Source organism: Pseudophryne corroboree, chromosome 1 (genome assembly GCF_028390025.1).
Source record: "Pseudophryne corroboree isolate aPseCor3 chromosome 1, aPseCor3.hap2, whole genome shotgun sequence".
NCBI classification, from domain to species: Eukaryota; Metazoa; Chordata; class Amphibia; order Anura; family Myobatrachidae; genus Pseudophryne; species Pseudophryne corroboree.
In genome coordinates this window covers 629,601,649-629,622,884 of record NC_086444.1, presented here as the reverse complement: position 1 = coordinate 629,622,884, position 21,236 = coordinate 629,601,649, and the positions used below count along the sequence as shown (strand labels likewise).

At 47.4% G+C, this 21,236-nt stretch overlaps 2 protein-coding genes across 3 annotated transcripts in view; one reads left to right on the top strand and one right to left on the bottom strand.

Annotated features, from left to right (window-relative positions):
* Window positions 1-13,969, top strand: part of LOC134904216 (protein DVR-1-like) — a 35,366-nt gene extending 21,397 nt beyond the window's left edge. For both annotated transcript variants that reach the window (XM_063914531.1, XM_063914530.1), the window contains exon 2: window positions 12,562-13,969. In XM_063914531.1, coding sequence (XP_063770601.1) covers window positions 12,562-13,379 — 818 coding nt within the window. In that variant the 3' untranslated portion in view covers window positions 13,380-13,969. The remainder of the gene's footprint in view (window positions 1-12,561) is intronic.
* Window positions 13,970-14,179: 210 nt separating this feature from the next.
* LOC134904242 (derriere protein-like) lies at window positions 14,180-17,600 on the bottom strand. The gene is made up of 2 exons (XM_063914532.1): window positions 17,348-17,600; window positions 14,180-15,716 (listed from the first exon to the last, which is right to left on the bottom strand). The coding sequence occupies exons 1-2, from the start codon at window positions 17,592-17,594 to the stop codon at window positions 14,905-14,907; spliced, it is 1,059 nt and encodes a 352-aa protein (XP_063770602.1). The 5' UTR covers window positions 17,595-17,600; the 3' UTR covers window positions 14,180-14,904.
* Between the last annotated feature and the right edge of the window lie 3,636 nt (window positions 17,601-21,236).

Sequence of the window (21,236 nt, the reverse complement as noted above, 5' to 3'; positions counted from 1 at the left end):
CACCAGGTACAGCACGTTACACACATTGCACCAGGTACAGCACGTTACACACATTGCACCAGGTAGAGCACGTTACACACATTGCACCAGGTAGAGCACGTTACACACATTGCACCAGGTAGAGCACGTTACACACATTGCACCAGCAGTGGCAGAACTAGCGAGCTGTGGGCCCAGGTGCGACAAAATGCTTTGGGCCCCCCCTCCCTCCCCCATCCCATCTAAGTCCACCCCCTCACCCCTGGAGAGGATCTGGTGAGGGTGACCTGTTCAGGGCCAGAGAAATGGATACCTAGCAACAGTGCCGTAACTAGACATTTTAGCACTGTGTGCAAGAAACCGCATCGGAGCCCCACCCCTGCATGCAAAACAGGGGCAGTGCGCGCCGTAGGCGTGCGCAAAAATACATAGTGGCGTGGCTTCGTGGGGAAGGGGTGTAGCCACAAAATAATACCAATTCATAAAACGGTGCACAGTAGTCTCCATTATTCAAATTACGCCGCACAGTAGCACCACTACACCAGGTAGAGACCCTTTTACACCTTACGGCGGACAGATTCCCCTTTTTACACATTACGGCAGACAGCGTCCCCTTTTTACACATTACGGCAGACAGCGTCCCCCTTTTTACACATTACGGCAGACAGCGTGCACTTTTTACACATAACGGCAGACAGCGTGCCCTTGTTACACATAGCGGCAGACAGCGTACACTTTTTACACATAACGGCAGACAGCGTGCCCTTGTTAAACATAGCGGCAGACAGCGTGCCCTTTTTACACATAACGGCAGACAGCGTGCCCTTTTTACACATAACGGCAGACAGCGTGCCCTTTTTACATATAACGGCAGACAGCGTGCCCTTTTTACACATAACGGCAGACAGCGTGCCCTTTTTACACATAACGGCAGACAGCGTGCCCTTTTTACACATAACGGCAGACAGCGTGCCCTTTTTACACATAACGGCAGACAGCGTGCCCTTTTTACACATAACGGCAGACAGCGTGCCCTTTTTACACATAACGGCAGACAGCGTGCCCTTTTTACACATAACGGCAGACAGCGTGCCCTTTTTACACATAACGGCAGACAGCGTGCCCTTTTTACACATAACGGCAGACAGCGTGCCCTTTTTACACATTACGGCAGACAGCGTGCCCTTTTTACACATTACGGCAGACAGCGTGCCCTTGTTACACATTACGGCAGACAGCGTCCCCCTTTTTACACATTACGGCAGACAGCATCCCCCTTTTTACACGTAATGGCAGGCAGATTCCCCCTTTTTACACATCACGTCAGGCATATTCCCCCTTTTTACACATTGCGGCAAAGATTCCCCCTTTTTACACATTACATCAGGCAGATTCCCCCTTTTTACACATTGCGGCAGGCAAATTCCCCTTTTTACACATTGCGGCAGGCAAATTCCCCTTTTTACACATTGCGGCAAGCAGATTCCCCCTTTTTACACATTGCGGCAGGCAGATTCCCCCTTTTTACACATTGCGGCAGGCAGATTCCCCTTTTTACACATTGCGGCTGGCAGATTCCCCCTTTTTACACATTGCGGCAGGCAGATTCCCCCTTTTTACACATTGCGGCAGGCAGATTCCCTATTTTTACACATTGCGGCAGGCAGATTCCCCATTTTTACACATTGCGGCAGACAGTCCCGAGAGAGAGAGAGAGAGAGAGAGAGAGAGAGAGTGAGAGAGAGAAAGAAAGATTGAAAGATTGATTATACTTACCCTCTCCGCTGGCTCAGGCTCCTCGGTGCAGCTTCTGCCGATTCCCGGGCAGGAGAGAAGGAGGAAAAGGGAGGTGGAGGAGGGAGCCACAGCAGCGCTGTGTTATTGGTGGAGGCGCTGCTGCTGCTGCCCCTCTGCTTCACTATAGGCTGTTCTCGGAAGACAGCCTATAGTGAAGCAGAGGGACAGCAGCAGCAGCGCCTCCACCAGTAACAAAGTGCTGCTGCGGCTCCCTCCTCCACCTCCCTCCTTCTCCTTTTCCCCGTGGCCGCTGCAGTGAGCTCCTCTCCTCTCCGGGCAGCTGTGTACTGCGGGCAGCGGTTGCCCGCAGCACACAGCGGCATGTAATGAGTCAGTTTTGACTCATTACATGCTTTGGGCCCCTGGACAGAGGCGGGCCCCAGTGCAACACACTGGTTGCACTGGCGGTAGTTCCGCCTCTGTGCACCAGGTAGAACATGTTATACAGAGACCTGGTGCGCAGTGGTGTAACTTCATCCCAATAGCTCGGAGGCAAGAACAATCTTGGTGCCCCCCCAGCATGGGATGTAGTCAACATCCTGGCAGTTGGGATACCAGCGGTCAGAATACTGACACCGGGATCCAGACCGCCGAGAATGCCAACAGCTGCGCAAGGGCTATTCCCACTCATGGGTGTCCACAACACTCATAAAGTGGGAAAAGAAGCTGGTGAGCACAGCGAGCCACTGAACCCGCACGTGGCGAGCGCAGCTTTCTAGCGCTCGCCCCGCTGCCGGGCATTCTGGCAGCCGGGATTCCATACCCAACGCCCCAGCACCATTATATATGTACAATAAAGAGCAAGGTAGTGCAGTAATGTCTATGAGCTTAATACACCTCCAGTGCTAATATATAATTTATTATATGTATATACGGGAGGGTCAGGGTTAGGCAATAGGGAGAGGGTTAGGATGCGGGATGGGAGGGTTAGGCTGTGGGAGGGAAGGGTTAGGGCAAAGCACTAGGGGGAGGGTAGGCTGTGAGATGAGAGGGTTAGGGTTATTCACTAGGGGGAGGGTATGCTGAGGGACGAGAGGGTTAGGGCTGAAACACACTACACGGTTTTTGCCGGATGGCAAAAAGCCGGACAAACTTTGTCCGGCTTTCTGCCATCCGGGAGAAACCGGCAGTGTCTATCACACAGGACGGCTTTGAGCCGTGTGTGATGCTGTGCGCATGCGCAGCATCAGACACGGCTGCAGAAGAAACCGTTGTGTGTGAAAGCTCCCCTTCACACACACGGTTCACTGGCTCCAAAGACGGCCCGGCGGCCGCCCGGCCGCCGGACCCTCCAGTGGTGAGACCCGGCTGCAACCCGGCAGCCGGGCCGGGGCCGTGCAGTGTGAAGGGACCCTAGCCCTCACACTGTTAACTACAATGCCGGCACGGGAAAAAGCCGTCCGGCTTTTTCCCGGCCGGCAACAACCGTGTAGTGTGTTTTAGCCCTTCGGGTTATTCACTGGGGGAGGGTAGGCTGCGGGACAAGAGGGTTAGACACTAGGGGCAGGGTAGGCTGCGGGAAGAAAAGGGTTAGTTTTGAGTCTCCATGTTACTATGGGCTGGGACTTGTATCATTCTATAAATATTGATGGGTTCTGCAGAGATACTGCTTTTATTTGTCGGTATAAGCGCTTTGCTGCCTGAGTCAGATGGAGCGCAGTGGAGGGAGCTGCTGGACGGTGTTGGTAGAGGGAGCTGCTGGACGGTACCAACACCGTCCAGCAGCTCCCTCCACTGCGCTCCATCTGACTCCGCCTCAGGCACCCGGGTCCCAGCCTCACAAGTACCGCCACTGCCGGCTGCCCTCAGACAGCGCAGCTCCCTCTCCTCCTCACCCTGGCCGTCTCGGCATCCGGCGGCACCTCTATTGAACTCCGTCCGCGAGCCCACACACCGCATAGGAGCTGGAGGTATACAGCAGGCAGCTGTCTACGCTGCCGGCGCCCTCCACAGTGTGGCGCCTTATGCGTAACGGGCGGGCTGGCCCTGCTCCCGGGCACATTTTCTAAACTGAGTTCTGGAGGAGGGGCATAGAGGGAGGAGCCAGTTCACACTGTTGAAAAGTCTTAAAGTGCCGAAGGCTCCTGCGGAACAGTCTATACCCCATGGTACTAAAATGGACCCCAGCATCCTCTAGGACGTAAGAGAAATTTAATTTTTATTCACTCATTTCTCTATAATACTGGTTCACATATTATCCATATCCAGTGCGCTAACTTAACCTCCAAAACAGACCTTTTTTTTTTCAGAACATGGGATCCTCGGGCTAGCGGTTTTACTATACACATGGACATCTACTGGGAATAGTAACCTGCAGCGAGCGTACACTTTCCAATGTTCTGAATAAGTTTAAAGATGTTCTGCAGCAGTTTAGTTATGCTAACCCAGGGGGGCCCATGTGCTGAACATGAACCTAAAAATCATATTACTCCACAAGCCCCAGCATGCCCTGTTAGCCCCAGACTCGCTGTCTGATGTGGGAACACAAGTCTCAGCATGCCCTGTGAGACCCAGACTCGCTGTCTGCTGTGGGAACACAAGTCCCAGCATGCTATGATGATTCCCCCCTCCCATTGACAGTAATACTGATCCCCTACAGCACACTACTATGGTCTATCAGCGCCTTACCGGAGGGTAAGACATCACCCGCTGCACGCTCGGCACATGGCGCCCAGGTACAGAGCAGCAGAGCAGCCAGCCGGAGAACATCCATCACTCCCGACCGTTTCATCCCTCTGTGACGCGTCCTCCTCCTGCGAGTGTGCGGGGTGGGAGTAGCAGGAGAAGCCGGTATCATCATCCAATCTCTCCTGTCTCCTCCAGGCTACAGACCAATCAGATGCGTGATGCGTCCAACGGGAGCAGGAGGGCGGGGCTGACACATCCAGCTCCCTCCACTGCGCTCCATCTGACTCCCCCACACACCACATAGGAGCTGGCGGTATACACAGGCAGCATGGGCTCGGAGCGTGGTTTACGCTGTCGGCGCCCTCCACAGTGTGGCGCCTTACACTTACGCGTAACCCGCGTATTGGGCGGGCCGGCCCTGGCCGTACAGCCTACCCACCTCCCCTGCTGCTTAATTGGGCCTACTGCCAAGAATCTTGCAATGGGCACTGTATTATACTGGGCCTAATGCCCCTTAACTGCGCACAGGCCAGAGGCCTGACTTTCTTCCATGGGCCTAGCGCCCGCCTAACATGCAGCCGGTTGGGTGACCTGGGCCTAATGCCCAGGGTCACCTTATATACCTGACGGAGGGGGAGGAGGGGGGGGGGGGTTACTGGAACTAGGGCCTAATGCTCTCTATCAGTCCCCACAGGCCTATTGCCTGAATTATGGCCACAGGCCTAGTGCCCGGCTAATGGGGGCCACGGTCCTGGAGGTCCGGGCTATATGTGGCCACGGGCCGAGAGGACCTAACTGTGCCTACGGGCCTAATGCCTGAACCCTGATGGTCTAGGGCCTACCTGTACCGGTGGGAGAGTCACCAGGGGGGCTTCGTCCGCTCTTTTCCTTTCCACTCCTGGTGTCCTCTCCGGTCCTCCTCTTCAGTCTACTGACGCTGGCCATCTTCTTCCTGGACCTCAGCGTCTTCTGGCTACTTCCACGGCCGCAGGAACTATTCACAGCTCTACGGTTCGGCCTCCCGTCTTCTCCTGGTCTCGCCAGGGATAGGGCCTATGGCGTGATTGGCTCGCCGCGCCGCCTGTGATTGACCGGCGCTCTGTGAGCCGTGATTGGCTTGCAGGGGGCGCCGAATTTGAAATGCCACTGGCAGCGCTTCCTATTGGCTACCAAAGCAGCACCGCTTCTCGTCCGGTGCAGGGAACCAATACACTGTCCCTGCACCAGACACCCGCCGCTGCTGCACAACCAGCGCTGGGGACAGACAAGTTGCCCCAGCGCTGTCCACAGCCTGTGACTGCAGGGGACACAAATCCCCTGCACTCTGCCGGGAGCCTGGCGCTGAGAGCGGACACACCACCCCAGCGTCTACACACATCTCCACACAGCATATAACAGGATTTTAATACCTACCGGTAAATCCTTTTCTATAAGTCCGTAGAGGATGTTGGGGACACCAAAAGAACTATGGGATATAGACGGATCCGCAGGAGACATGATCACTTTAAGACTTTCAAAGGGGCGTGACCTGGCTCCTCCCTCTATATCCCTCCCCAGACTCAGTTTGGAACTGTGCCCGGAGAGATGGACATTTTGAGGAAAGGACTTAACAAACAAGGTGAGCACCATACCAGCTCACGCCATAAACATGCCGAATAACATGGCATTCACCTGAACACATGCCAACGGACATGAACAAAATTCAGCAACAAGCTGAAGAAAGCATAACACAATATGTGTGTAACCAGAACTAAACTGCAGATACAGTAAACACTGGGACGGGCGCCCAACATCCTCTACGGACTTATAGAAAAGGATTTACCGGTAGGTATTAAAATCCTGTTTTCTATTACGTCCTTGAGGATGTTGGGGACACCAAAAGAACCATGGGATCATACCAAAGCTCTATAACGGGCGGGAGAGTGCGGACGACTCTGCAGCACCGATTGACCAAACTTTAGGTCTTTATCGGCCAAGGTATCAAACTTGTAAAACTTAGCAAACGTGTTTGACCCCGACCGAGTAGCTGCCCGGCAAAGTTTTAATGCCGAGACACCCCGGGCAGCCGCCCAGGACGAGCCCACCTTTCTAGTGGAATGGGCTTTTACCGATATAGGTAACGGCAAACTTGCCGTGGAATGAGCCTGCTGAATCGTGTGACATATCCAGCGGGCAATGGTCTGCTTGGAAGCAGGATACCCAAGTTTATTGGGAGCATATAGCACAAACAAAGACTCTGTTTTTCTAACTGGAGCCGTTCTGGCAACGTAAATTTTCAAAGCTCTGACGACATCCAGAGACTTTTCCTCAGCTAAAGTGCCAGTAGCCACTGGCACCACAATAGGTTGGTTAATATGAAAAGAGGAAACCACCTTTGGCAGAAATTGTTGCTGAGTTCTCAATTCTGCCCTATCCTCATGGAAGATCAAATAAGGGCTCTTGTGAGACAAGGCCGCCAATTCAGACACCCGCCTTGCGGATGCCAATGCTAACAAAATGACAACCTTCCAAGTGAGGAATTTCAACTCCACTTTACTTAAAGGTTCAAACCAATGTGATTTTAGGAATATCAAAACCACATTAAGGTCCCAAGATGCCACAGGTGGCACAATAGGAGGTTGGATGTGCAGGACCCCTTTTACAAAGGTCTGCACCTCAGGAAGTGAGACCAATTGTTTCTGAAAGAAAATTTACAAAGCAGAAATCTGCACTTTTATGGAGCCTAATTTAAGGCCCGCATCCACTCCATTTTGTAGAAAATGGAGAAAACGTCCAAGGTCAAACTTCTCCACTGGAGCTTTCTTGGACTCGCACCAGGAAATATATTTCCTCCAAATACGGTGATAGTGTTTCGACGTCACAACCTTCCTAGCAAGAATAAGAGTGGGAATGACTTCATCGGGAATACCCTTACGGCCTAAAATCTGGTGTTCAACCGCCATGCCGTCAAACGTAGCTGCTGTAAGTCTTGATAGACGAACGGCCCCTGCCGCAGCAGATCCTCGACTAACAACTCCTGAAGATCCGGGTACCAAATTCTCCTTGGCCAGTCTAGAACTACAAGGAGCACTGGAATCTGTGATTTTCTTAGGATTCTCAGAACCTTTGGAATGAGAGGAAGCGGAGGGAAAACGTACACTGACGGATACACCCAAGGTGACGTCCGTGCATCCACTGCTGCCGCCTGAGGGTCCCTGGACCGGGAACAGTACATTAGTAGTTTTTTGTTGTGGCGGGACGCCATCATGTCTATGTGGGGAATCCCCCAAAGATTGGTGATTAGAGTGAAGACCTCCTGATGGAAGCTCCACTCCCCTGGATGTAGATCGTGTCTGCTGAGGAAGTCTGCTTCCCAGTTGTCCACTCCCGGAAGGAATATTGCTGACAGAGCGCTTACCCGAGTCTCTGCCCAGCAAAGAATCCTTGTGGCTTCTGCCATTGCTGTTCTGCTCTTTGTGCCGCCTTGGCGGTTTATGTACGCTACTGCTGTCACATTGTCCGATTGGATCAGGACAGGCCGGTTTCGAAGAAGATGCTCCGCTTATAGAAGGCCGTTGTAAATGGCCCTCAACTCCAGCACGTTTATGTGAAGAAGAGTTTCCTGACTTGACCATCTTCCTTGGAAGGTCACCCCTTGTGTGACTGCTCCCCAACCTCGGAGACTTGCATCCGTGGTCAATAGGATCCAGTCTTGGATCCCAAATCTGCGTCCTTCTAAGAGGTGAGAGCTGTGGAGCCACCACAGGAGTGAGATCCTGGTGTTGGGGGATAGAACTATCCTCCGGTGCATATGGAGGTGGGATCCGGCCCATTTGTCCAACAGGTCCCACAGAAATACTCTGGCACGGAACCTCCCGAATTGGAGGGCCTCGTATGCCGCCACCATTTTCCCCAGCAACCGAATGCATTGATGAATGGAGACTGTTGGTGGTTTCAGAATGAGTTTTACCAAACTCTGAATTTCCAGTGCTTTCTCCGGAGGGAGGAACACTCTCAGCTGGACCGTGTCAAGAATCATACCCAAAAATGCCAACCGGGTTGTTGGAACTAATTGTGATTTCGGCAGGTTCAAGAGCCAGCTGTGCTGTTGTAGAAGCGACAGAGACAGTGTAATGTCCTGTACCAGTTTTTCCATTGACCTCGCCTTTATCAGGAGATCGTCCTAGTACGGGATAATTGTAACTCCTCTTTTTCTGAGGAGAACCATAATTTCTACCATGACTTTTGTGAAAATCCTCGGAGCCGTGGACAGGCCAAACGGCAACGTCTGAAATTGGTAATGAGTATCCTGGATTGCAAACCTGAGATAACTCTGATGAGGGGGATAAATGGGAACATAAAGGTAGGCATCCTTTATGTCCAAAGACACCATGAATTCCCCCTCCTCCAGGCTGGAGATCACCGCTTGGAGAGACTCCACCTTGAATTTGAATTTCTTCAGGAAAAAATTTAGAGATTTTAGGTTGAGGATTGGTCGTACCGAGCCATCCGGCTTTGGCACTACAAATAGGCTTGAATAAAAACCTTCCCCTTGTTCCGCCCGGGGGACCGGGATCACAACCTGATTTTGACATAATTTTTGTATTGCTCCACAGACTAGAGCTCTGTCTGGAAGCAAAACTGGTAAGGGTGATTTGAAAAAACGGCGAGGGGGAACGTCTTGAAATTCCAGTTTGTACCCTTGGGTCACAATTTGTAACACCCAAGCGTCCAGGTCCGAGCGAACCCAAACCTGACTGAAAAGCCTTAGACGTGCCCCCACCGGTGCGGTCTCCTGTAGGGGAGACTCGGCGTCATGCGGTGGATTTGGCGGAAGCCGGGGAGGACTTCTGCTCTTGTGAACTCGAGGAAGCGGGATTTCTCTTGCCCCTTCCTCTACCTCTGGTAGCGAGGAAGAAGTTACCTCGGCTTTTTCTATATTTGTTGGGCCGAAAAGACAGCATTTGATAATGCGGTTTCTTCTGTTGCGTAGGGGCATTAGGTAAATAAGTAGACTTACCCGCAGTGGCCGCTGATACTAAATCAGTAAGGCCGTCACCAAACAGTTCCCCACCCTTAAAGGGAAGGGACTCCATGTTTTTCTTGGAATCCGCGTCAGCATTCCATTGATGAGTCCATAGCGCACGCCTAGCCGCAATAGACATAGCATTAGCCTTAGCCCTCAGGAGGCCAGCATCTCTTGCAGCCTCTTTAAAGTACGCAGCCGCGTCCCTGATATAACCAAGCGTCACTAGGATGCTATCCCTATCCAGAGTATCTAAATCAGCAGATAAGCTTTCAGCCCATTTTTCAATGGCGCTACTAGCCCACGCTGATGCAATAAGCGGTCTAAGCTGCGTCCCTGTGGTAGTAAATATAGCTTTTAAAGTAGCCTCCTGCTTACAATCAGCCGGCTCCTTAAGAGTCGTCGACTGAGCTGCAGGGAGCGCTACCTGTTTTGACAAGCGTGCTAGGGCTTTGTCTACTGTGGGTGATGCTTCCCACTTATCCCTATCAGCTGCGGGAAAGGGGTATGCCACCTTGATCCTATTAGGGATGAGAAATTTCTTATCAGGTGTATTCCAAATGCCATCAAAAAGGTCATTTAGCTCAAAACAAGGAGGAAAAGAAACCGAGCGTCTCTTTTCTTTATAAATTAGGACCCTCGTTTCTGGTGTAAAGGGGTCCTCATCAATACGTAATATGTCTTTGACAGCCACAATCATATATTGAATACTCTTAGCCAATTTAGGATCTAATCTAGAATCAGCATAATCGGCACTGGTATCAGAGTCTGTGTCGGTATCTGTGTCATCTAATTTTTCAACACCACGTTTCAGTGACCCTTGTAATAAAGCGTCATCTACTGATTTCTTCCAAATCTGCAGTTGAGAGTCAGATTCAGTAAACTTTTGATTTAACAGTGTAACATTAGCATTTAAAGCAGTTAACCAATCAGCCTTCGGCGGTGCCGACAGGACCCCCAAAACATTTGGAGTCCCCAATAAATTATCCCCCTGAGAGGAAAACTCTGCCTCAGACATGTTGTCTCCCTAACAGCACCCAAAGAAAAGCCTGTGAGGGAACAAAAGGAAAGGAGCCAGCTCACACCCCAGCGCCAAAGTGCAGGTCTGAAAACACCCTCAAGTGTCACAGAGCTGCTGCGCTATATATCTGTATAGAAATAATCTGCCCCCCTCGTTTTTATAGCCCCTGGTACTTGTCTGCTGTGAGGAAGGACCAGCACTGCTGCTTGGAGGAGGAAATGGCGCCGAGTGAGCCTGGAGGAAGGAGCCCCGCCCTTAACATGGCGCGCTTCTTCACGCTATTTTTCATATTTTTTTTATCCTGGCGGGGGTTTGCGGGCAGCGCCTGGGCACTGTATCATATGCCAGCCTGTGAAAATGAGGTAATTTAAGCTCCCCAGGGCGCCCCCCCAGCGCCCTTCACCCAGCGGTGTGTACAGACCGGGAGCCTGGCACGCACTGAGCAAAGCACGCTGCACGGTACCTCTTATATGCCGTCTTTCTGGAAGAGAAGAGTCTTTTCCTCACATACTCACCTGTCTTCTGACTTCTGGCTTGAAGAGGGGGGACGGCAAGCTGTGGGAGCGAGCATCCAGGAGAGCCCGGCGTTCATCTCCCCTCAGGAGCTGAAGACAGCCTGTCAGCAGCAGCAGAGCCCTGAAACTCATTAGAAGTGGGTCTAGACTGCTCTCCCCTCTTTCCCACGAAGCAGGGAGTCTGTAGCCAGCAGATCTCCCCAAAATAAAAAACCTAACATTAAGTCTTTTCAGAGAAACTCTAAGAGCTCCCCCGAGTGCCTCCATCTCACAGGGCACATTTTCTAAACTGAGTCTGGGGAGGGATATAGAGGGAGGAGCCAGGTCACGCCCCTTTGAAAGTCTTAAAGTGCCCATGTCTCCTGCGGATCCATCTGTATCCCATGGTTCTTTTGGTGTCCCCAACATCCTCAAGGACGTAATAGAAAGGGTATGTCGTGCAGTGCATAGGGGCATGTAGTGTAGGGAATGTAGTATTGTGATGTAGTGCAGTGGATAGGGGAATGTAGTGCAGTGATGAAGTGTTATGATATAGGGCAGGGATGGGGAACCTTCGGCCCTCCAGCTGCTGTTGAACTACACATCCCAGCATGCCCCGCAACAGTTTTAGCATGGCCAAATAGCATAACTGTAGCAAGGCATGCTGGTATGTGTAGTTCAACAACAGCTGGAGGGCCGAAGGTTCCCCATCCCTGATATAGGGGGTAATTCCAAGTTGATCGCATCAGGAATTTTGGTAGCAGTTGGGCAAAACCATGTGCACTGCAGGGGAGGCAGATATAACATGTGCAGAGAGAGAGATTTGGGTGTGGTGTGTTCAATCTGCAATCTAAATTGCAGTGTAAAAATAAAGCAGCCAGTATTTACCATGCACAGAAACAAAATAACCCACCCAAATCTAACTCTCTCTGCACATGTTACATCTGCCCCCCCTGCAGTGCACATGGTTTTGCCCAATTGCTAAAAAACTTGCTGCTGCAATCAACTCAGAATTACCCCCATAGTGCAATGTATGGGGACACACAGAGGAGCATGTAGTTGAACACGCTGGCGGGGCATGTGACGCATAGGGCATTTGAAGCACATAGGGAAATATTGTCCAATAGTATCCTCTGTTTTCTACATTTTTGATAATCTGATTATGTTAGTCTGATAGGGTTTGTTTTTTGGCTGTGGGGTCGCCAAATTACTGGCTTGCCCCGGGTGATGAAAATCCTAGTTTTGGCCCTGCATGCTTGGCCACAGGTGACTTAATTAGCACCTAAGTCAATTTGATTTATCCATCTGTGCTGAGCCATGGATATAACTAAATCCTGTACTGTTGGGGTGCTTTGAGGACCGCTTTTGGGAACCTCTGCACTAGAGTCTTTCCTACCAGCAGTGGTAGGGTGTATGGAAGTGGAGCTTGGCAAAAAAGATCAAGGGCGGCAAGTTATAGAAATACCTGTTATAAAAGTAACATTATATTGGTTGATATTGGCTACATGGACCATGTGCACCAAATAGTGTCATTATAGTGTAATTTAAATATAAAATATCTAGAGTATCTAAGCTAAATGGGTAATGTTTAAAAACATGAAGTTATGCTACTTATTTTATATTCCCTTCCTCACTAGGCCGGTTTATTATTCCTCAGTCATCTAGCCCTCCCCCAAATCTCTGCTTGGAAAGGAGATTGTTCTTCAATATCTCTGTAATGGAGAAAGAGGAGATGATAACAATGGGCCAGCTGGAGGTAAGGTTCAGCCAGAACAGCTACTATGGAGAAACATTTAATCTGCAGCTCTACAGGATCCTACAGATGTCCCTAAAAGGGATGGGTGGACAGAAGACCAGCAGGAAACTCTTGGTTGCACAAACCTTCCGTCTGCTACACAAGTCACTCTACTTTAACCTGACAGATATTTGTAAGAGCTGGAGACATCCTTATAAAAACCTGGGTCTGGCATTGCAGCTCTTTTCTAGAGAAGAGGGCACATTGGCCCCTGGACAGATAAAGGAGTGCCAGGGAATACACACTTTCCTCTACACCTCTCTTCTCACTGTGACACTTAACCCACTACAGTGTAAGAAATCCAGAAAGAAGAGAAGTTATGGCAAGCTCCCTTTTACTGCCAGCAACATTTGTAAAAAGAGACTCCTCTATGTTGAATTTAGAGATGTGGGATGGCAGAACTGGGTCGTAGCTCCTCGAGGATACTTGGCCAACTACTGCTATGGAGAATGCCCTTACCCGCTGGCAGAGGTACTAAATGGCTCTAATCATGCCATCCTACAGTCTCTTACTCATTCTCTTGAGCCTGAGTATATACCACTTCCCTGTTGTGTCCCAACAAAGATGTCTCCCATCTCAATGTTGTTCTATGACAATAATGACAATGTGGTACTCAGACACTATGAGAACATGGCAGTGGATGAATGTGGCTGCAGGTGATGATTGTTTTTGTGAAACCTATTACCACAGAGTGAGGTTGCGGTGAGACTGGGGAAAGCTGTATCACACCTTGGAGAAAGATAAAGTAATAACCAATTAGCCTCTAACTGTGGGGCAGATTTAACAATGAGTGATATTCTTGTTATCACTCATTACGAATGTTAAATGGTGATCCAGCTCCTGTCATTTTTCAAACACATGACAGGAGCTGATTGGCTGGAGCACCATTTATCATTCGTAACAAGTGATAGCAAGAATATCACTCTTTGTTTAATTTTCCCCTTTATCTCTCTATACTTTTATTTCTTTCCAAAGCTTGATACATCTCCCCTTGTTCTACCATGGAAGAACATGAAAACCTTTTTTTCTTTTGGGCTAAATATGAAAATTGAGTTGTGAGTTTTTTTGGGGTTTTTTTTGTAACTGAAGAATATGGTGTACAATGTTCTCATACCACCCCTCCCCATTGACACTAGATCTGGCTCTATCTATTTGTTGTTGAGCTTCTTTATGTATACCATTGTATTTATTCAGTTAAATGTGTTACTTCGTGAAATATTCCCTTGAATAATTAAAATGTTTTTTGTATATTTTTTTGTGATTTTTTTTTTCTACAAGTATTGACACAATTTGAGGAAGTTTCATTAATAATAACAACATTTTATTATGACTATTAGTGTCATTATTATTATTATTATTATTATTATTATTATTATTATTCAGTTCTGGAGATATAAATATAATGCACCAAGACTAAAAAGATAGTTGATTAAAAAAAATACTTTATTTATCTTGTCACACATACAGTTTGGCATCTTATGGAGTAAACAATCCTAAAAGTACAGTTCATTCTGTAAAAGCATGTAATGTACGAACATGCAGGAGTCAACATATTATTCCGAAATCTTTGGACGTTCCCATTAAAGCTCGTTATTTAGTGCTATCTAGAAAAGGGAGAGGGAAGGGTAAAAAAACAAAAAAAAACAATCTTTGTTCAGTGCAAATGTAGATAGGCAATTAACATGTAATAATGTCTCTTTGTGATCATATGTCAAAAACAGTCCAATAAAAATACAAAACTTCCACACTGTTTCTGTTTGTAATCTTCAAAGCTATGTTGCCTTTCTGGGATGTGCTTTAAGCAGTGGAAAAACTCACAAGATGCATCCTTCTACTTGAATAGCATTTCTGTAGGATGGAATTCCAGCCACCCCTTGTCACCTTCTCTGCTAACATGGTGCCAAAGTGGAAGCGAGCCTTGGACGTCTCCAATAGTCAGCTTTATGTGTTAATGCTGGGAGCAAAGTGTTTGTAAATCGAGTCAATTTGACTTGGGCATCATTATCACAACTCTTTGGTTCATTCAATTGAAGTATTCTTCTTCTACTCCTCACAGCTCATTATGATATCTAGGGATGGAATAAACTAGTCCTAATTATTTATTAGAACACGTCTCACAAAATCCAAACGTTTTGCAGAGCAGCATTTAGGTGTGAAGAATTGCTGTCAAAGATTAAGACCTTTTTCATTTGCAGCCACATTCATCCACTACCATGTCCTCATAATGTCTTAGCACCACATTGTCATTGTTATCATAGTATAGCATAGAGATAGGAGATAGCTTGGTGGGAGCACAACATGGCAGCGGTGTGTTTTCTGGCTCTATGGAGTGCACCAGTGTCTGTAAAACAGCATGGTTGGTGCCCTTGAGCATCTCTGTTAGTGGGTAAGGACACTCTCCATGGCAGTAGTTGGCCATGTAGCCACGGGGTGCAATAACCCAGTTTTGCCATCCAACATCCTTAAAGTCAATGTAGAGTCTCCTCTTTTTGCAAATATTGCTTGGTGTTGGTGGTGAAATCTCAGTACTTCTTTTGGTGCGAGGAGTCTTGCAGCTGGTTGGGTCAAGAGAAACAGTTAGGAAAGAGGTGTGGATGAAAAAATCTATTTGCTGACAAGTTGAAGACCAATTATTGCTCACAGTAGTACCACCATCTGCTAATATTTCCAGAACCAGTCCCATATTGTTCCCTTGGTTAGCCCAATCCTGTGCTACTTTTGTTAGGTTGAAATACAGAGACTTGTGAAGGAGACGGAACGACCGAGCAAACAAAAGTTTCCTGTTCATTGAGTTGTCTCGCATTCCCCTTAAGGACATATGCAGAGTTCGGTACAGCCGAAGCTGGAACACCTGCCCTTGGTAGGTATTGTGCTTGAACTTGATCTCCAGTTGGCCAAGGGTCACCTGCTCTTTTTTCTCCACAACAGAAAGGTCAAAGAAGAGGTATTTTGAGAAGCATAAAGATCCATGTGGCAACTCACTGGAAATCAAAGGTCCTATGAAAGGATTACAAAAATTAAAATAAAATTACTAACGGTTGTAAAGTTACTGTCTTATCGGTGCAATATATAATTATGGTATAGCTATATAATCATCAGAACTATATAAATGTATATTAGTGAATTTAACATGTTGGTCATTCAAACTGGAATAATATTATATAATTTCCCCATATTATTGTATATGAAAAAAAAGTTATAAAAATATAATAGAGAAACACAAAATAAATACAACATACAGCAACAGATCAAATACTGTATTGCATGTTTGAACTGCTGTCTTAGTGTACTGCAGAATATATTACAGTATACATACAGGGGTCTATGTACTGAGCCCTGGAGAGAGATAAACTTCAAACGGGCTCTCAAGACCCATTTCTTTACCAAACCCAGCCAAATCTCATCCTAACCCCCTGTTCCATGCTCTCTATGTACCCCATCTGTGACTGTCACCCCTGTCTGTCTACCCCTACCCCTAGAATGTAAGCTCTCATGAGTAGGGCCCTCTTCCCTCATGTGCTCACCCTTTTCTTCTTTAATAATTCTCAACTGCCCAAATCACAGTTTTTGGGCCACCTGAAACTTATCTCTGTCATTTACTGGTGTAGTTATGCTTAGTTACCCTGTACTTGTCCAAAATTGATTTCGACTGTAAGTCACTGTTTTGATTATGTGCATATGTACTCTGTAATTGGGCGCTGCGGAACCCTTGTGGCGCCATATAAATAAATGATGATGATAATAATAATAATAATAATAAAGTACCAATCAACCAGCTCCTAGCTGTCATTTTTCAAACACAGCCTGTAACATGGCAGTTAGGAGCTGATTGCCTGGTACTTTACCTCTCTCCACTTTATTTCTCTCCAAGGCTTAGTACATAGACCCCACAATCACTACAGTTCTGAGAAATGTTAAGGCCCATATAGACGGGCCGATGCATAAGAGATGTGTGCTGAGCGAACCGCTCAGCACACATCTCTCCCGCCGCTCAGCACAGCGCGATCTGTGCTGAGCGTGCGGGGGGAGACGGGGGGGCCGCTCATTTCACCCAGCGGGTGAAGTGAGCGACCCGCTAGATTGGCCTGCATGCAGGACAATCTAGCAGCAGCGATAGCGATGCACGGGGCTGCGCATCGCTATCACTGTGGGGGTACACACGGAGCAATAATGCTGAAATTCTAAGCAATCTTGTCAGATTGCTTAGAATAATGCTCCGTGAGTACCCCCCCTTTACACAGAATTGTCCACATTAGTAAATCTCATAAATACCCTTTTGACTGATCTTAATCTATCATTGCCAGTATGCTTTAAGAAAACAGTATGTTTTGACTTCTAGTTTATCTACAATTGGAAAAACATCAGTCACAAGGAACTACTTTAGAAAATGCATGAATCCAGGTTTACAAGCGAGTACAGCATACTCATTTTACAGCTACCATTCAATAAACACTCCTTTGCAATATAGTGTATTTTTTAGATCCAATAAACAGAAAAATGTAAACAATATATTGTCCGTAGCTACTGTACCTTACCATTCCTTTACAAAGTAATATAAACATCATGTAATGATTACAGTACCTCGGTGTCCTGAATTAATATAGTCATTCTCTACCCTGTCTACTCACCTTGGTCTTTGTAGGATCTGACAATATTTCCAGGTACTTGAAAGCCCTCCATTCTGCATGGATCATCTATATTGATGCCCTTTTCAAACATTTTCCAAAGGGTTTTTGGCACAGGACCTGGAGCAACCGGTCTGGGCCGTCCATTTAATCCCAAGGCTTTGAGAAGCATCCTCTCCTGGAATGGGAGCTCAGAGCAGTCAGCCAGCAAGAGGGCTAGAAAGGTGAAGAATAGGACAGATGTGTCCATGGTGCTCTCCCTCAACGGTCTGCTTTTTTTACTGTTCATCCCACTCCTAAGTATCCTTAGAAACAGCCAAGTGTGAAATTTGCCAGCTTCTTGGAGTCAGGAGGGAGGTGTTAAAAAGCTATCACCCTGTCTCCACCTTTTTGCATGTAAATGATCACATTCCAAAAGCCAATTACGAATTCTTAAACCAAGAAAATAAATGTTAATAGGAGTTATAGGTGTGTCTATATGTGTATACTTTCTGTAGAATGTTCTCGCAATTATTAATGAGTATTGTCAATTTATTATTTGACTATATACATTCCTATTTTTATGCTAGGCAACTAATCAGCATGTCTTCTGTACAGTGACTAAATAGCATCACTTTAGGGTTAATCCTGCATCTCTGCTTAATTCCACTTTGTATTGATACAGTGCTTAATTATATAAAGACGCAAATTGGAAACAAATTGCTGTTTGAGTAAAATAAATGTATGTAAACAAACAAAAGTCTGCACTACTCTACCACTTGCAAATTTATCCCATGTTTGGAACATGCAGTTTACCAGCATATTTTCAGAGGTTTGACTGCAAAATGCCGTTTCATGCATGCCACCCATTATATGTGCAATGGTGATTCTGGTACCCTCGACCAGATAAGAAATACAGAATGGGCTTTTATAATGAGAATAAGGCTGTTCCACAATAGCAGAAGCACAGGAAAAGATCCCTCTTTGTGGGGGATATCAGTTAGACATTTGCATGTCAGGAAAAGTTTATATGCCATATCAATGTCAAACTTACAGAGAATACAATCGAAGGGAATATGAAAATGTTGCTGTCAGTTCTGACCCTCGTCTCTTTTCAAGAATGGAGACTTTGTGTGATCTTCTATTAAGTAAAATATAGTTAAATGTCATGTATATATATTTTTTTATTACTATTAACCATTTTACACTGCCAGGTTTGAACACTGGTTATTGCACATGAGCGTGCATAACCCTTATTGCTGTGTGGTGTAAAAGGGCCCAGTTGGAATAATTTGGGTTGAGTGACTCGGTATTCCAACTCGGGTAGCTTGCAGGGTTGAACACTGGTTCAACCTGGCTCGCTGTGCAGTGTAAATGGGAAGCCGAGTCGATGTGACTTGTTTCCCGTTCACTCTGTGTGGACTGTTGGCGCTTGGTGATCATATGATCTCCAAGCAAACTCCCCACCCCCCACAAGCAATGTGCAGGGTTGGAAACAGCGTGTCAGGCTCCCGGGTGCGACCCGCCTCATTCAGTCTAAAAGGAGTATAAGTATATTAACAAGCACAGACTTTTTTTTTTTTTTATTCACATCTTTGCGACTGATAATAGCAAGCAAGAATTATATCCATTAATAGTCATTTATGAAATTGTGGCACTCCAGTGCAACCGCCACTTTTATGTTAAGTTAACTTAGATGGTGAATGCAGGTGTGCAGAATTGTTCTAATTGTAGGAGCTGTGGGGATGGAGATGTTCCTTTACAGGATGTGAGTGTGTCACATCATTTTGTGACATGGTTTAAACTACTTAAATGAGTTTGACAGATTGAAAAATGTGCATTTAGAGAAGGAGTCTCCACTTTAGCTTGTGGCCCATATAGCCTTTTCCCGACATTCACAAATCTTGGAAGGATATGAGATTGTAGGGATTGTAGGCCAGACTTGCTCACCAAAATGTGAGCCCAGTTTGCAATAACTAAAATAAAGCTGTAATTGTGTGTAATATAAAAACGAGTCGGCACCAATCGCATATCCACTCAATTCCTGCCTCTCATAGCTTTATCTCTAGGTACATCCATTTTTTAATCTATCGACATAACTTTAAATACTTCTCTAGTTCATTAGACCACCCACAAATAATATTTTTTTTCTCTGGCATATACAGTATGGATCTGTGTCGCAGTATGGATGTGCTCACAATCAGCTGCACTTGGGAAGCAGCGTTCGGTTTGTACTTCCTGTATAAGCTCGCCCCCAGACTCCTCTGAAACTAGCCAATGGGAGTCTGGGGGTGGACTTATACAGGAAAGACAAGCCGAATGCTGCATCCCGAGTGCAGTGGAGGGAGCTGAGAAACACAGTACTGCTGATCCCAAGGATCAGGCAGCCAGCACATATATTACATACAGCATTAAACGTACATTAATGTTTTAACTGCCCCACCCCCGCATGCTATGTGTAGTCTGAGCTTCAGCCCATGGGCAGCAGCCACCACGGCTCACAATTGCACAAACTAGTCCTGCCTCTTTAGGCACAGGCTAGCATATTGTTAGATTAATGTAAATCTGCATGGGTGCATATGCTGGCACCCAGTTTTCTAGGCCAAGCACAGAGCAATATCAAACATTGGGGCTGATTCTGAGTCACAGGATCCCGATGTTTGAGAAGACGACAGGGGTGAGTATGGGGTGTACCCCCCTTGCCCCAACCCCCTACCCTAACCACCCCCCGTAGGTGCCTAAACCTAACACCCCCGCAGCCTAACCCTATCCCTCTGAGCGTGGTGCCTAACTCTCCCCCCGCACCCTGACTCACCAGGGCACAGCCTAACCCTCTTCCCCCGCAGCCTAAACTGAACCTCCTGCCCCCCCCCTGCGGCTTACCTGACTTGCGGTCTGGACTGCCCTTGGGTGGGATCCCGGCTGTCTGTATTCTGGCGCCGGGATGGTGTACCCATTCTGGATGCCAGTGTTGGCATTCAGAATAGGGTCAGTATTCCGGTGTCGGTAATCTGACTGCCAGGATACCGATATGCCGGGATCCTGACTGCATCCCGATACTGTGACCACTTTAGCATCTGTTGCTGTAGTAGCATCTGCAGCTGTATGCTAATGCTAGTAACAGGCCCTTCCCCTGGTGTACAAAGTGCGTCTGAATGTGCAAGGACTCAAGCAGGCCATACACTATGTCCATATCCTGAAGGAATGCACCATATTGACGCATCATTTGACCCATTGCATATGATCACTCGATCCTGGCAGAGGGCAGTTGCAGAGGTACGATAGATTGTACGATACTGTTGAACCATACAATCTATTGCACGCCAATGAGCTGGTGGTGGGGGGGCATCGTGGGACGGCTGACATCTAATGCGAGTCGTCCAGGTGTGTGGCCAGCTTCAGACACCAAATTTGAGTGCAGCCATCGGTCACACCATCGCACCAGACCAGTTGCAGGTAAAGATTCTCTGTATCTGCAACCACTTCAGCTATACAAGCTGGTCTATCGCTGTGTGTCTGAATAGCCACCTTTCTGTTACCACCCAGTCACTGCCCAGGAACGCCCAATATGTTTTTAATACACTTCTGTGTGCATCTATAATTGATGGACCCGGGTAAGCTTAGTGTAAAACAGGTAAACCGGATCAATGCAACCCAGGACCGGTGTACAGCACAGGAAGAGTCCATACTAGATGATCTCATCTCACATGCCTGCGCTGCCTCTGTGTGCAATGCCATCGCCGTCCATGGAATAATCCGTGTCCAGCCTCCTGTCTCTGTCTGAAAGGGGTCTCAGTCGGGTAACATCCAGTTTGGACCAGTGTACAAAATTTTGGGTGCAACCTGGCTTTTTAATCTGAAAGGGGTATAAAACGCTTTTGCAAAACTGTCATTTTTTGGTGGATTTTCTAGT